The sequence below is a fragment of the Pantherophis guttatus genome, chromosome 1 (assembly GCF_059756535.1).
Source record: "Pantherophis guttatus breed Tessera chromosome 1, ASM5975653v1, whole genome shotgun sequence".
NCBI classification, from domain to species: Eukaryota; Metazoa; Chordata; class Lepidosauria; order Squamata; family Colubridae; genus Pantherophis; species Pantherophis guttatus.
In genome coordinates, this window is record NC_142063.1 from 76,625,178 (window position 1) to 76,639,644 (window position 14,467).

Below are 14,467 nucleotides of genomic sequence, written 5' to 3' on the forward strand. Positions count from 1 at the left end.
TGAAATAAAGTAGTGCTATTAAAATAATCTAGTACTGAAGTTTTGGCCTAGCTCTTTTGTGCTTTCAAGGGTACATTTTGATGCATATAGATATCTACTTTTTGGGATAAACTGATATATGAAGCAAAACAATTAAAAATGCTATGAATAAATTAAAGGTAGGAAATCAAAGAAAAAGAATCATAACCAAATTTAGTTTATACAAACATTATTCTGTATACCTCTCCATATTTTTATATTCTTGCAAACCATCTTTACTTCTACCACACCTATTAATTCATATATTTCATTTTGTTCTTAAATATCTTACCTCTTCCTTTGCAAGATCTCATAAACTCTGCAAAACTTGTGAATAACTAAATTATTTTATTTTTTATTTTTTATTCTATATTGCAGTTTATTTTTAAATTGTATTTTTGAACTTTGTAATGCTTTGACCCTTTCTCCATTGTGAGTGGAGACAGCAGCCAGTATGGGTAGTACTTGCCCAATCAGCTTGAAGGACTGAGTCTGTCAATAAGTTTAAGTCCCACCCTTGTTGACGGGCAGACCAGCTTTTGACTCAGTCCTTCAGTTTGGACCGGCGTGTGGGTCTCTAGTTCTCCCTATTTTTCAAAATTGTTTTCTGGAACTGAATTTCTGGCTTTTCTCACTTTGGCTTGTTTGACTACGAATTATTCTTCATCCTTTGGACTTTGGTTGCCTTGGACTGTTTATTTGCTGTGTTGTGAGTAATTGTTGAGTTTTAATCAGGACTGTCACTAACTAGTGCCTCGAGAGTTTTATTCTTTGTGGGAGCCCCTTGGGGGTGTAGCGGCGCGTGGCACTGGCGGCTGGGTATTTCTCACCATTTTCATCGAGTTAGCCTCCTTCCCAGCCAACATTGCCCTCAACTATCGGGACTGCTAGCCGGCTGTTTTTTCGCGCCGAAGGAGCGGCGGTGGCCATTTTGCCTCCCGGATTGCCGTTTGAAGCTGCTGTCACTTCAGTTTTTTTGTTTTCAACTTCTCACAAGCCCTGCCTGCATTCTGCTATTGCCGCCAGAGACTGTATTTAGTGGCTTGGCTGCCTGTTCCAGAGCGCTGCTCCAGGCGCCTAGCCTTTGCGTGGAAGCCCCTTTCCTTATTATAAAGAGGCCGACAATCAGTTGAGATTTGGCTTGGGGAAGCTTTACGCACTTGTGATTCCGGCGGCAACAAACTGCCTTATTCTATCTTCATCACTGAGGGATATCGTTTGTGGAGCCTCGCGCTCCCGGGTACTGACTTCTGGGCGGCTTCTTCGGTGACGATTCAGTTAGTGACAACGGTGATGGCCGCCATTTTGGAGGACTTACCTGAGGTGTGGCAGCCATTTTGTGGAGCTTTCGTGCTCCCTTGCCTTCCTCCTTCTTTGTCTGACACGAAGGTTATTTGTGGAGTTTCCACACTCCCCCCCACCGCTCCATTGATCGCTGTATTCCTTTTGGACGGTGATTGCTCTCGCTTGGCACTTTCCTGCTGTTATGCCTAAGGCATCATCTAAATCAAAGCACGGTCGCACGGCCGGCTCTAAGGACCATGGCCAATCAGATAATTTGTCTGCTACCCATCCGCTTTTGAGCCAAGCCTTTATTGAGCATCCTCCAGCTTCTCAGCCTTCGCGCTCCCACCACAATTCTCACAAGCATTGCAGGGCTTCTTCCAAGGTGGAAAAGCGCAGAGATAAAGTTTTAACTAAACTCTGTGACAAAGCGAGCACCCATCTGTTGTCAGCTGCAGCGCAGACTTCTGGGGCCACTGAGGCCTTGGACCCTGTGAGGGACTCTCGTCCTCCTACTCCGGATCAGCTTTCCCTTCGGGATTGTCCTGTTGCCATTTCCACTTCTGACCTCTGGGCCTCCGGCTCGTCTGCACCTTCTGCCCCTGCACATCCTAAAGTGGAGCAAGAGTCTTCTATGCTGCCTTCGGCACCTGTCCTTCCTAGTGAGCCTCTCTTCTGTCAACTTCTGCCAGATCAGCTACAACGGCTCATTGAGACAGCAGTCTAAAAGTCGCTGGCAGCTGGTTTTCGCCCTTCCAGCAATTCTGGTTCTGTGCGGTCTGTTTCTCCTGACCGGCCATGTATGGCGGAGGATCTGTCTGCCAGGGCTCCTGAATCTCCTTCGTGCTCCCACACGAGCCACCATTCTGCTCTGTCTGATGTTGATTATAGTGATTCCAGCTTATCGGAGGATGAAAACCTTCCCCTGGATCTACCGGCCTTTACTGGACTGTTTCCACAATCCTTGTTTAAATCCTTGCTTTTCAAAGCCGTGAATACGGCTCAACTGTTTTCCCCGACTACAACTCCTGCGGCTTCTGCTCCTCCTGGGACTTTGGACCCAATGTTTGCGGAACCAATATAAGAGGTCACGACTATTCCTGCCCCTCCCCTCTTTTTGGACATGGTTAAATGACAGTGGGCATCGCCGGGCTCTGCTCCCCTCCCTTCATCAAACGACCGGAAGAACTTTAACATTGCCTCTGACTTGGACGCCATCCTACAGATCCCGTCTGTGGATGCTCCGGTTGCTGCTTTGTTGCCCAATGCTAATGTTCCAGGGGATCCTGATGAGGGCTTGTGGCCTGATGAACGTCATTTTGATTTGGTTCTCCAATGAGCTCATTTAGGGTCGGTGTAGGCGATTAGGGCGGCCTCCATGGCGTCCTTCTTCAATCACACCACCTTGCTCTGGCTACATCAGCTGCAAGAGAAGTTGCCACCAGAGGACGTTTGGGCTAAGCAGAACTTGAATAAGATTGTAGCTGAGGTCCAATTTTCGGCGGATTCCACTCTGAATGCTGCACGTTTTGTTGCTAAGTCCCTGGCCTCCACTGTCGCTGCACGTCGTTTGGTCTGGCTCCACCATTGGCAGGCAGATGCCAGGCATAAGTGGCGCCTGGCTTCCATTCCTTTCGGGGGCTCACGCCTGTTTGGGGATGCATTAGAGCCCTTCTTGACCGAGACTTGGGATAAAAAGAAGGTGTTGGCGGTGTATCGCAGAGGGGAATCACGCTTCTCACCTTATGCCCCACGGCCCCAGTCTCAAAGTGCTGACAGTGGGGGGCCTTCTTCTTCTTTCTTCCCTTCGCCTCGCCCGTACTATAATTCTGGCAGGCAGCGGGGTTCCCAGGATAGGTCTCTCTGGGGTAAACCCTTTGTATCTAAACGGCCCTTTTGAGGGGGAGGAGGTCGTTCCTACCAGCGCTGTCGCTGATTGCATCTCGGGCCCTCCCATATGCAGCAAATTGGCCCTTTTCGCCGCCGTTTGGGAGAAGTCCATTTCTGACAAATGGGTCCTGGCCACTTTACAATCAGGGATGGCCATTGAATTTCTTTCCCCCCCCTCCAAGTACCTTTGTCTGTTGTCTGCTTTCTCGTAACTCAGAGAGAAAGGCAATCATGGACTCTGCGGTTCAGCATCTCCTTGCGATCAGGGCTATCCAACTTGGGGCCCCCCAATCAAAAGGAGACGGGTTTCGGTTCCCGGGTTTTTCTCGTACCTAAGTCTTTGGGTGGGGGGTGGAGACCCATTCTGGACCTAAAAAGTTTAAATCGGTATGTGGTATACTGTAAATTTAAGATGCAATCCTTAAGATCAATACTCGACGGTGTTAGGAGGGGCGATCTACTCTCTTCTATAGACCTTACTGAGGCCTATTTACATATCCCCATTCTCCCGGCACATAGACGGTATTTGAGATTTTGTTATGGGGGGGTGGTCCATTACCAATACAGGGCTCTACCCTTTGGCCTTTCCTCCGCCCCCCGTACCTTTACAAAGATTCTGGCAGCATTGGCTGCCTCTCTCAGGGTTCGTTCAGTTAGACTCCTGTGCTACCTGGACGATATTCTGGTCTTATCTTCTCCCCCCCCCCCCAGGCTGTCTTAAATGTTAAGCTCACCTGGAAGCGTTAGCTTCCCATGGGTTTTCCGTCAATTTGGAGAAGAGCCACTGGTGCCTTCTACTTCATTGATCCATTTAGGGGACCTTATCAGTTCAGTGCAGGGGCGGGTGTTCCTATCTCCTGAGACAAGATAGCTTGCGTGAGTTAGTCTTGAGCATTGAGGGGTGTCGGCTGGTCTCCCCATATGTTCTTTCTCAATTTTTGGGAAAGATGATATCTGCATATCCATAGTTCCCTGGGCACAGCTCCACGCCCGGGAACTTCAATGGTTTCTCTTGCCTTTGCAGAAGGCGGGCAGAGGTATGTCAGTCAGGCCGGTTCCTGTTCCTCCTCGGTTTGCAGATCCCTCAAGTGGTGGAGGTCCCCGGCCCTATCGGCGGGCTGTCTTTTTCTCGAACCCCAGAGGGTGGTGGTCATCTCGGATGCCAGTCTTCGAGGCTGGGGAGCCCATTGCCAGGGTCAGCTGGCGCAAGGGACATGGACCGATTTGGAGGCTCGTCGTCCAATCAATTGGCTGGAGCTGCAGGCGGTCTTTCTCGCTCTCAGGGTATTTCGCCACCTTGTGTCCGGAGCTCATGTTCTAGTTCTAACAGACAATGTTACGGCCAAGGCTCACTTGAACAGATTAGGGGGCACCAGGTCGAAGTCCCTGTTGGCGGTGGCCATGAAGTTGGGGCTCTGGACGGAACGCCATCTTGACTCCCTTCAGGCGGAGCACATATCTGGGGTCACCAATACTCAGGCAGACTGGCTAAGCCGGCAGCAGGGTGGACAATGCGGAGTGGCGTCTCCATCCACGGATTTTCCAACAGCTAGTCCTTCGATTCAGAGCTCCGGTTGCCGATCTTTTTGCAACGCACTCAAATGCCCAACTGCCCTGCTTCTTCGCCCGGTTTCCGGAGCCTCATGCAGAGGCCACCGATGCCCTCCGGGCCCCTTGGCTGGAGGGGCTCTTGTACGCCTTTCCTCTGATGTCCCTGCTTCCCAAGGTCATTCACAGGATCCTGGACGAACGAGCGGAGGTGATCCTCTTAGCTCCTCACTGGCCCCAGAGGGCATGGTTTGCGGACTTGGTTTCCCTCTCGGTCGCTTCCTCCTGGCGCATTCCTCTCGACATGGACGCTCTGACACAGGGTGCATTGAGCCATCCAGATCTTCCTTGGCTCAGTCTGACCGCTTGGAGGTTGAGCGGCTCTCTTTGAGAAACGCAAACATACCGGGTGACGTTATTCGGACGATCCAGGCTTCGCGTCGCCCTTCAACGGACCGGATTTATTCTGCTACCTGGCGGGCCTTCTGCTCCTGGTGTGACCGGACTGGTGTACCTGTTCACCAATTGTCTATTGTGGATATCCTGGTGTTCCTGCAGCAGGGACTCTCCAACGGGCTTTCGCCTTACACCTTGCGGCGCCAGGTGGCAGCTATTTCTTCTGTACTTACCTGTGGGTCTCTGTCATCTTTGGCACAGCATCCACTGATTCGTTGCTTTCTCCGGGGTGCCACGAACCTGTCTCCCCCAGTGCTGCACCGCTACCCTACCTGGGATCTTCCATTGGTTTTGGAATCGCTTATGGGTCCTCCGTATGAGCCCCTGTGGACGACCTCTCTTAGGTTGCTGTCTTGTAAGGTCGCCTTCTTGGTGGCCATAACCTCTGCTCGCCGCATTTCAGAGGTGGCTGCTCTGTCCAGCCGTGCCGATCTCTGCGTGTTCCATGCGGATCGCGTGATCCTCCGCTTGAATCCTACCTTTATGCCAAAGGTCAACTCTTTGTTCCACCACTCACAAGAGCTTATTCTCCCGAACTTCTCTCCACGACCCTCTCATCCTTGTGAATGCTGTTGGCACACTTTGGACGTCAGGCGGGCTCTATAAATCTACCTTGAGGACTGCGGCCATTCATTGGTCGGAGGTGCTGTTTGTCTCCTTCCTGACCATCTCCTTGGGTCACAAGGTGTCGTCTTCTACCATAGGCCGCTGGATCTGGCAGACTATCGCTTTGGCCTATGACTTCTGCTCTCTTCCACAACCTTCCCGTGTGACTGCAAACTCCACCCGCAGTGCGGCTACTTCAGCTGCCTGGGCTACTCAGGCCCCGCTCCTGGAGATCTGTTGGGCGGCTACGTGGACTTCACCGGCACCTTTTATATGACACTATAAACTGGACAAATTTGCTTCGGCGGAGGCCACGTTTGGACGGCAGGTGTCGCAACGGGTCATTTCAAGGGAGGGTGTTTCGGACCAGCCTGTTCCCCCCCTGGTGTCGGGACAGTGAACTTGGGTATGTCCCATACTGGCTGCTGTGTCCACCCACAGTGGAGAAGGGGCGTTGGTCCTACCTGAGACGCACCTTCTCGTTGGGTGAAGACAGCAGCCAGACCCTCCCTGTGCCAATCTGGTCCTTTTCTCTCTTTGACTTTCTCACTCTTCTCCCACACGCCGAGTCTGTCTTTTTCAGTTCTTCGCCAAAAGCTGGTCTTCCCAGCAACAAGGGCGGGACTTAAACTTATTGACAGACTTAGTCCTTCAAGCTGATTGGGCGAGTACTACCCATACTGGCTGTTGTCTCCACCCAACGAAAAGGTGCGTCTCAGGTAGGACCAACGCCCCTTTTCCCTCTGAACAAAGGAAGTGAAAAGTTGCAAAATGATAAGAAAGGATCATATAATTCATGTAAAACTGCATGAGGCATGCTTCAGATGTCTTGCTTGTAGGAGGTCTTAAAGTGTATACTATTGATCTGGTATCTAATGATCTGAAGAGAAAAAGAGTATGAAGAATGAAGAGCAGCCTGTTTTTCTCTGTCGATCTGTGTACTTTTCTGCCAATGTAGACTTGCTGGTTTGTACAAACTACTATCTCAGATTCTGGTGAATCTAATTGAGAGAGAATGTTTTGGTTCCTTCTGTAAATTCAGCAAATTCTGGCTACTATATAAAAATGATATGAAGCAAAGAAGCATTTCACATAATGTTAAATATGATATTGTGTTAGTGTTTTTATTAAGTTGTGACCTAATCCTTTGAGGAAGGTTACAAAGGTGAAAAGAAAACCCAATAGTTAATTAAGTTTTAAGGAAGTTGTTTTACTTCAGTATTTACCGTGATTAGTTGGAGGAAGAATCCTGCATCTGACCTTGCTGTGAAGAATTAATAATTAAAATGTCCCCCTTTTTCCCCCACTGAAGGGACAATGGAGACAGGTCAAGACACCGAGCCCCTCGGAATGCCCGTATGTCTGCACCATCCCTTGGACGTTTCGTCCCAAGGTAGGAGCTACATAACTAATAATGTATATAAGAAATTATCTATCTATTATTCAGGTCTTTATCAGGTTCACAACACTTTTAACAGTATTCTTCTCCCCTTTTTAGACGCTTCTTGTTGCCTGAGTATTTGCCTTATGCTGGGATTTTCCATGAACGTGGACAGCCTGGGTTGGCCACTCACTCCTCTGTCAATAGAGTTTTAGCAGGTAGGTATTATATCTTCCCTATTTTCGACTGTAATATTGAAATAATTGCATCAGGCATAATATGAAAACCAAACTCTGCAATGGTTTTATTGTCTGTTCAAACTAGAATATATTTCAACGTGAATGACTAAATCCACACAGATAGATTTTTTGTAGGTACTATGAAATAAGGTACAAGTGATGGATTTCTAGAATGGAATCCAAAAAGAGGCTGGGCAAATATTTTAAAGCCTCCATTTCTAAGTGGTCCTGTTCCTTCCTTCCTTTTTAAAATTAACATTCTGACAAGCTAATGATTAGTTTGTTCCAGGTTCCTTTAATTCAATTATAGGGTGCCTTGTTCATGTTCTGGTTTGTAAAGTTTCATAAGAACAGTTCAGATTCAATTAGGATTCTAATAGATGCATATTCAAATTTTGGCAGCATCTGCTTATGGTGTTCAGGAAATTGTAGAGTTTAAGTGAGTGGGAAGGAGGCAAATAAAATAGGACCCTGCCTGGAAATTAAATTTTCTTATGACAGATTTTTTAAGAGGTGATTTGAGGAACATAAGTTGATCTTTGTTCAATACCAGATGTGAAGATGATTTAATAGTTTTTATGCACTTGGATTTTAAAAGCACTATATTCAAGCGTGTATATATATTACACTTTCTGAATTGCATTAAAGTAAAAAGTTGAGAAAAATCTATTGTAAATTGAACAATAGAAGAATATGTAGTTAATGTGAATTATGTGAATATTCATGTACCAAATTAGATCTGGAAAAGATTTAGAACAGTAATAATTGTCTCCAACGAAATTATTATATATGATCACAAAATATGATATTATTAAGTCTTCATCAACAGACATTGGCGATGGCTAGAAACTATTGATTTCACAATCTCTTTGGCACTAAGACTTCATATTTTGTAAGTCTTGTGTTCTTGAACAAAGAAAAAATGTCTTATTTGGAAAAATCGTGATAAAGCCCTTTCAGATTTCATTTGTTTTAATATTTTTAGTATTTAAAAGCATTGGATAATCTCCATTATTCCTTACCATGTTTCCCCAAAAATAAGACCCTGTTTTATATTTTTTGAACCCCGAAATAAGTGCTTGGCCTTATTTTTGGGGATGTCTTATTATTTTGGGGCGCGTGGAGCAAGATGGGGCTCCTTTTGCCATCTTACCTGATTTCCAGCTCTGTCTCCCTAACCCTAACCATAGGAAATGGCAGGGACCGGCTGCACATATTTTTGGGGAGGGTTTATTTTTGGGGGGGGGATTTTAGTACATGCACTCAAAAGCCCGATTGGTCTTATTATCAGGAGATGTCTTACTTTAGGGGAAACAGGGTAGACATTTATCTTGTTCTGGAACATTTTGAAAATTAGACTTAGCTCATGTGGTCTGTCCTTTCAAGTTCTAAAATCTATGTTCAATGTGTATGCTTGTCTGAGTCCACAAGGAGATAGGATAGTTATCCGTTACCACAAGCCAGGAATCAATGACTCTGAATGTGAAGAAGTTGCTTCCGCATGACATGTGGAATGTTCAGTCTCAGGCGACATAAAGAACATAGGCATCACCTGAGCATCTGAAATAGTCAGGTGATGATCATGATCATCTAAGGTTCCCCAACCCACCCACCACCTGCCCAGCAACTAGAAAGGAGAGGAGAGCAGGGATGTTCTGAGGCAAATAAATCTCTTGATTAGAGACAGCTGACTACATCCTGATTTAAGGGGTAACCCTGACCTCTGATCCCTCAGAAGCAACTGTCTGGTCCCTGAGTCTTGCATTATGTTTGTTTGGACTTTTCTTGTGGAATTCTGACCTCTGGATTGGCTGACAACCCTGATTTGACTTTCAGAATCTTGGACTGGATTTTGACTATTCTGCTGTGTGCTTTTCCAAAAAGCAACCAATCACGGCAGCTATTTTCAGAGGCTCTGTTTTGGTTTGTGTTCCTTGTCTGTTGTTATCTTCTTGTAAACAGTAAACTACCAGTTATCAGCAACTGTGTCAGTGTGCATGTGCATTTAAAATCAGAAGTAGGATAGCCATTATCGTTTAGTAGGCAGGAATAATCACTGATACATTCTCCTCCCCAGCTCTCCAATACTTTAGTTCTACCTTAAGTTGTTTGCTAGAGATATGCCCCCCATTATGTAACTTCCTGCATCATATTTAAAGAGGAAGGCACATTTATTGATCATTAGAAAGAACTTTATTAGGCATATGGCAATAAGTCTCTGAGATTCTAAGTACCTCTAAGCAGGGGTGAAATCCAGCAGGTTCTGACAGGTTCTGGAGAACCGGTAGCAGAAATTTTGAGCAGTTTGGAGAACTGGTAGCGGAAATATTGAGCAGTTCAGAGAACCGGCAAATACTACCTCTGGCTGGCCCCAGAGTGGGGTGGGGTGGGATTTGAGATTTTGCAATATCCTTCCCTTAGGAGTGGGGAGGGAATGGGGATTTTGCAGTATCCTTCCCCTGGAGTGGGGTGGGAATGGAGATTTTGCAGTATCCTTCCTCTGCCACACCCAAGCCACGCCCACCAAGCCACACCATGCCCACCAAGCCACACCCACAGAACCGGTAGTAAAGAAAAAATGGATTTCACCACTGGCTCTAAGGACAGGCCTGTAACTTTTAGTGAGATGCATCCTTTCCTTTTCTGTGCTGGATTCTGAGTTACGTGGAAATAGCTCACTGGGAGGTGATGATTTGCTGCCAGGCAACACAGCAGATTCTTTTCCAGTTCTGCTTTCTTGGTTTACATCTGATTTTACTCCCCATTCTGAACACTATTGCTCCTTTTGTAGGTAGCCATTTTTTTAAAACTTCTTTTGAAATCAGTCTTTTATCTTTAGTATGCATGCTCATAAAGAAGAACATTTTAAAAATTTAATACAAGGACATTGTAGCACAAAGATACACATTTATTTACTGAGCACATCCCCAAATATGAAATGTTTTCTGTGAAATACAATAACAAGGCTGTTGATCAATATGATCATGTTAGACCTAGCTTAAAGAACTTTGTTTCTTCACTGTTTTAATCTAAGCATAGAAGAATTGTAGGGAGGGAGCTGAGGCTCTGAGTTTGTCTTTAGAAACATGTTTCTCCTTTACAGAAAATATAATATTCTGCCTTTTTAATATTTCCTACACTTGATTTCATCTTTTAAATTATTATGACACACCCAGGCATTAACTTATGGTAGCAAAGTAGTGAGTAACACCACTTTTAAAAAGTCTTATTATGTTTTGTGCTCATCTTGAGAAAAAGTCATTTTGTGTTTTCCTGGGTATTCTTTTACAAAGGTCATCATAATACATTAATGTTCATAGTGGAAACTCATTGTGGAAACCTCTTCAATCCAAATGTAATGTATAGCAATCTGAAGATGATTGTGTTAATCTTAGAACATACCTCTCTCTAAATAATATATGAACTGCTTTAGCTGTCTTTAATCCAAACAGTGAATATATTCATGTAGGTTCTATATTACACATTAATATTTGATCTGATTAGATGAATTATGTTTAACTGTTAACCATTATGGGAAAAAGTGACAGAATAGATTTCTTGAGTGTACATATGTGGAATATATTGATCTTTTGAAACCATGGTTTGCATTAGCATTTGAAACCAGGAAATCTCACCTAGGATTTGATTTGATTTGAATGTATATATGGCCACTCACCTTAAGCATTTTATCAATGCAATACAATGCAATTCAATTGTATATACAGCATCGTTACCACAACCTTGGGCAATACACAAAACAGTAAAAACCACCACCACCCCATTCAATAATCAGGAAAACTTTATAAAAATCTTATAGCACCCTGGGGCATCAGTCTCTCATATATTCTGTGGTTGCCCCAATTTGCCTGTGTAGGGTTTTGCTAACAATCGTACCACTAAGATTTGATGGCAAAGGCCAATAGAGTAGGGTTTTTGATGGGAGACTGTTACTGAGGGCAGGTACTACAACAGATAATATTGTCATCATTTTCTGTTATGTAATAGCAGCTAGGAATATTTATTAGGAATACTAGGTTTAAACTTAACTTTTCTGAAAATGTAAAAAGACAATTGCTTGCCTTTTATGTAAGCTACTCATTTAGACAAAAGGCTTATAAATCATTCTACCTTGATAGCAATTAGAACTGGTGTTTAAACACCTTAGGTAAATGGACAATTAGTGGCAGTACACTGGCTTTTGCTTCAGTAATTAACCCAATTACCTTTCACATTTTTCTTTAATGATGAAAGTGAATATGTTAACATGCTGGTTGAGTTGCCTTGGAAACCCTATTCCAAGCTGTTCTTCAGACCTGAATCGAATAATGTTTTTCCTGCATACAGTCCCCTTTGAGACCTTTTTTATCTTATTTATTTATTTATTTTTGACTTGGAGAATGTATAATACACATGGCATTTAGAAGGTAATCTCCTGTGCTGGGTATCCTAAAGGAAACTCATTCTAGTCAGGCACATCTCACTTTGGCAATATTTTTCTCCATTCCTTTAAGTTTAGTTTAGTTTAGTTTAGTTTAGTTTATTTGATTTGTATACCGCCCTACTCCCGAAGGACTCAGGGCGGTGAACAGCCAAGCAATAAAATACATAAATACACAAAATTTAAAACCAGATAAAATCAAATTAAATCATTTTGGCCCAGACAGATTAAAACACCCCAATAATTTAAAAACAGATTAAAATTTACATATTAAAAGAGGGAGGAGATTAGGCCAAGCCCGCTTGATGGAATAAAAAAGTCTTCACAGCGCGGCGGAAGGTGCGCAGATCCGGAATCCTCCGTATTTCTGGGGGGAGCTCATTCCAGACGGTAGGTGCCCCCACAGAGAAGGCTCTCCCCCTAGGGGTCGCCAGCCGACACTGTTTGGCTGACGGCACCCGGAGGAGTCCCTCTCTATGAGAGCGTACTGGCCGGTGGGAGGCTATTGGTGGTAGTAGGCGGTCCCGTAGATAACCAGGTCCTAAGCCATGGAGCGCTTTGAAGGTGGTAACCAAAACCTTGAAGCGCACCCGGAAGACCACCGGGAGCCAGTGCAGCTCGCGCAGGAGAGGTGTCACATGGGAGCGCCATGACGCTCCCATTACCACCCGCGCGGCCGCACTCTGCGCCAGTTGGAGCCTCCGGGTGCTCCTCAAGGGGAGCCCCATGTAGAGAGCATTACAATAGTCCAGGCGGGAGGTGACGAGGGCATGAGTGACCGTGCGTAACGAGTCCCGATCCAGAAAGGGACGCAACTGGCGAATCAGGCGAACCTGATAAAAAATCCTCCCGGTCACGGCCGTCAGGTGCTCTTCTAAAGACAGCCGTGAATCCAGGAGGACGCCCAAGTTGCGAGCCCTCTCCGTGGGGGCCAGTGATTCGCCCCCAATAGTCAGTGATGGCGTCAACTGACTATATCGGGACGTCGGAAACCACAGCCACTCGGTCTTGGATGGGTTGAGCCTGAGCCTGTTCCTCCCCATCCAGATCCGTACGGCCTCCAGGCACCGGGACATCACTTCAAGGGCATCGTTGGGGTGATCCGGGGTGGAGATGTACAGCTGGGTGTCGTCAGCGTACTGATGGTACTCCACCCCGAAACCACGGATGATCTCGCCCAGCGGCTTCACATAAATGTTGAACAGGAGAGGCGAGAGGACCGACCCCTGCGGCACCCCACATATGAGGGGCCTCGGGGTCAACCTCTGTCCCCCTGTCAACACAGACTGCGACCGGTCAGAGAGAAAGGAGGAGAACCACTGCAACACAGTGCCTCCCACCCCTAACTCTTCTAACCGGTGCAGCATGATACCATGGTCGATGGTATCAAAAGCCGCTGAGAGATCTAAGATATATCTAAGATATATCTAAGATATATTTTTTAAGGAGAATATTGACAATTGGAACATGTCCAAGAGAGTAACATTGCAGAGTGACATTCTCAACATGTGGAGCTGGATTTGTTTGACCTGGATAATGAACTGCTGAGAAATGATATTTCACTCTCCGCAGATACTTCGAAGGCACCTGTATTATAGATGTAGATCAACTTTGTTTATTTTTGTTCCAGAGGAATGGTCGAAGTACAGAAGGAAGAATTTATGTAAACTTTAGGGTCAATTGTCAAATAGAATCAATTATTTGACATTGGACCGGATTGCTTCTCAGACTCTCTGAAAACTTTCTTATATGTTATTAAGCAGAGGCTGGATGGCATCACGTACTGGCCACGCCCATAACCAGTTTAGCAAAGAGAAAGAAAGTCCTGATACATCACGCAATGCCGCCGTGATGAAGTGAGTTTGACACCCCTGATCTAGATGGACATTTTTTGAAATAATCTTTGGAAAACAAATCTCAAACTTTTTCTGACTGACATATTTACTGACCTATCAGTAACTTTAGTACTAGTGTTCCTATGTTTTACAAAATTGGTCCTGCTGTTCCTTTTTAAAATGATTAATTGGGGTGATGAACCAGTTTTATATTTGTGAAGAGATAAGAGAAGCCATCTCCAATGGTTTAGAAATATTTTTAATAAATAAGTGCTATTAAGTCTGAATGACGGTTTAAGGATTGGGGTTTTTGGGGGGCAAATGAAATTATTACCTTAGATTATGGCTCCTCAGCTCTAAATATAAATTGAACTTCAGTAATTAATCAGCACTAGATGACAAGGTGATGCTAGATAATGAGGCAGCTAGGGCAGTTTGATAGCATTCTTTTGGGTCAGGAAGCATACTAAAACTAAACCTTTAGCTTTGTACAAATGAAATTGTGCCTTACGTTGACGCTTATTAACTGGATAGTAGTTTAAATGTTGAGCTTTATTCATTAGAAGCTGATTAAATTCTTTAATCTATAATAGAATGTTGGCAATTTTTATTCATATCGGTGTATAATTGCTTGGTATCTGTGAGTAATATATTACTTAAGGGTGAACAATCAGCTTGTTTCCAAACCAGTTTTCCAACCTGTTGTACCTCCAATTTGCTGAGATTTCTCCCAAGTTTGTAATCTGATTTTCAGTCTGCATGCTAGCAGTGA

The 14,467-nt window shown here is 45.0% G+C and overlaps 1 protein-coding gene across 9 annotated transcripts in view; it reads left to right on the forward strand.

The window, feature by feature from the left end:
• AMBRA1 (autophagy and beclin 1 regulator 1) overlaps nt 1-14,467 on the forward strand; it is a 158,465-nt gene that overhangs the window by 73,827 nt on the left and 70,171 nt on the right. For all 9 annotated transcript variants that reach the window (XM_060687582.2, XM_060687581.2, XM_087883229.1 and 6 more), the window contains 2 exons: nt 7,115-7,195; nt 7,301-7,401. In XM_060687582.2, coding sequence (XP_060543565.2) covers nt 7,115-7,195; nt 7,301-7,401 — 182 coding nt within the window. The remainder of the gene's footprint in view (nt 1-7,114; nt 7,196-7,300; nt 7,402-14,467) is intronic.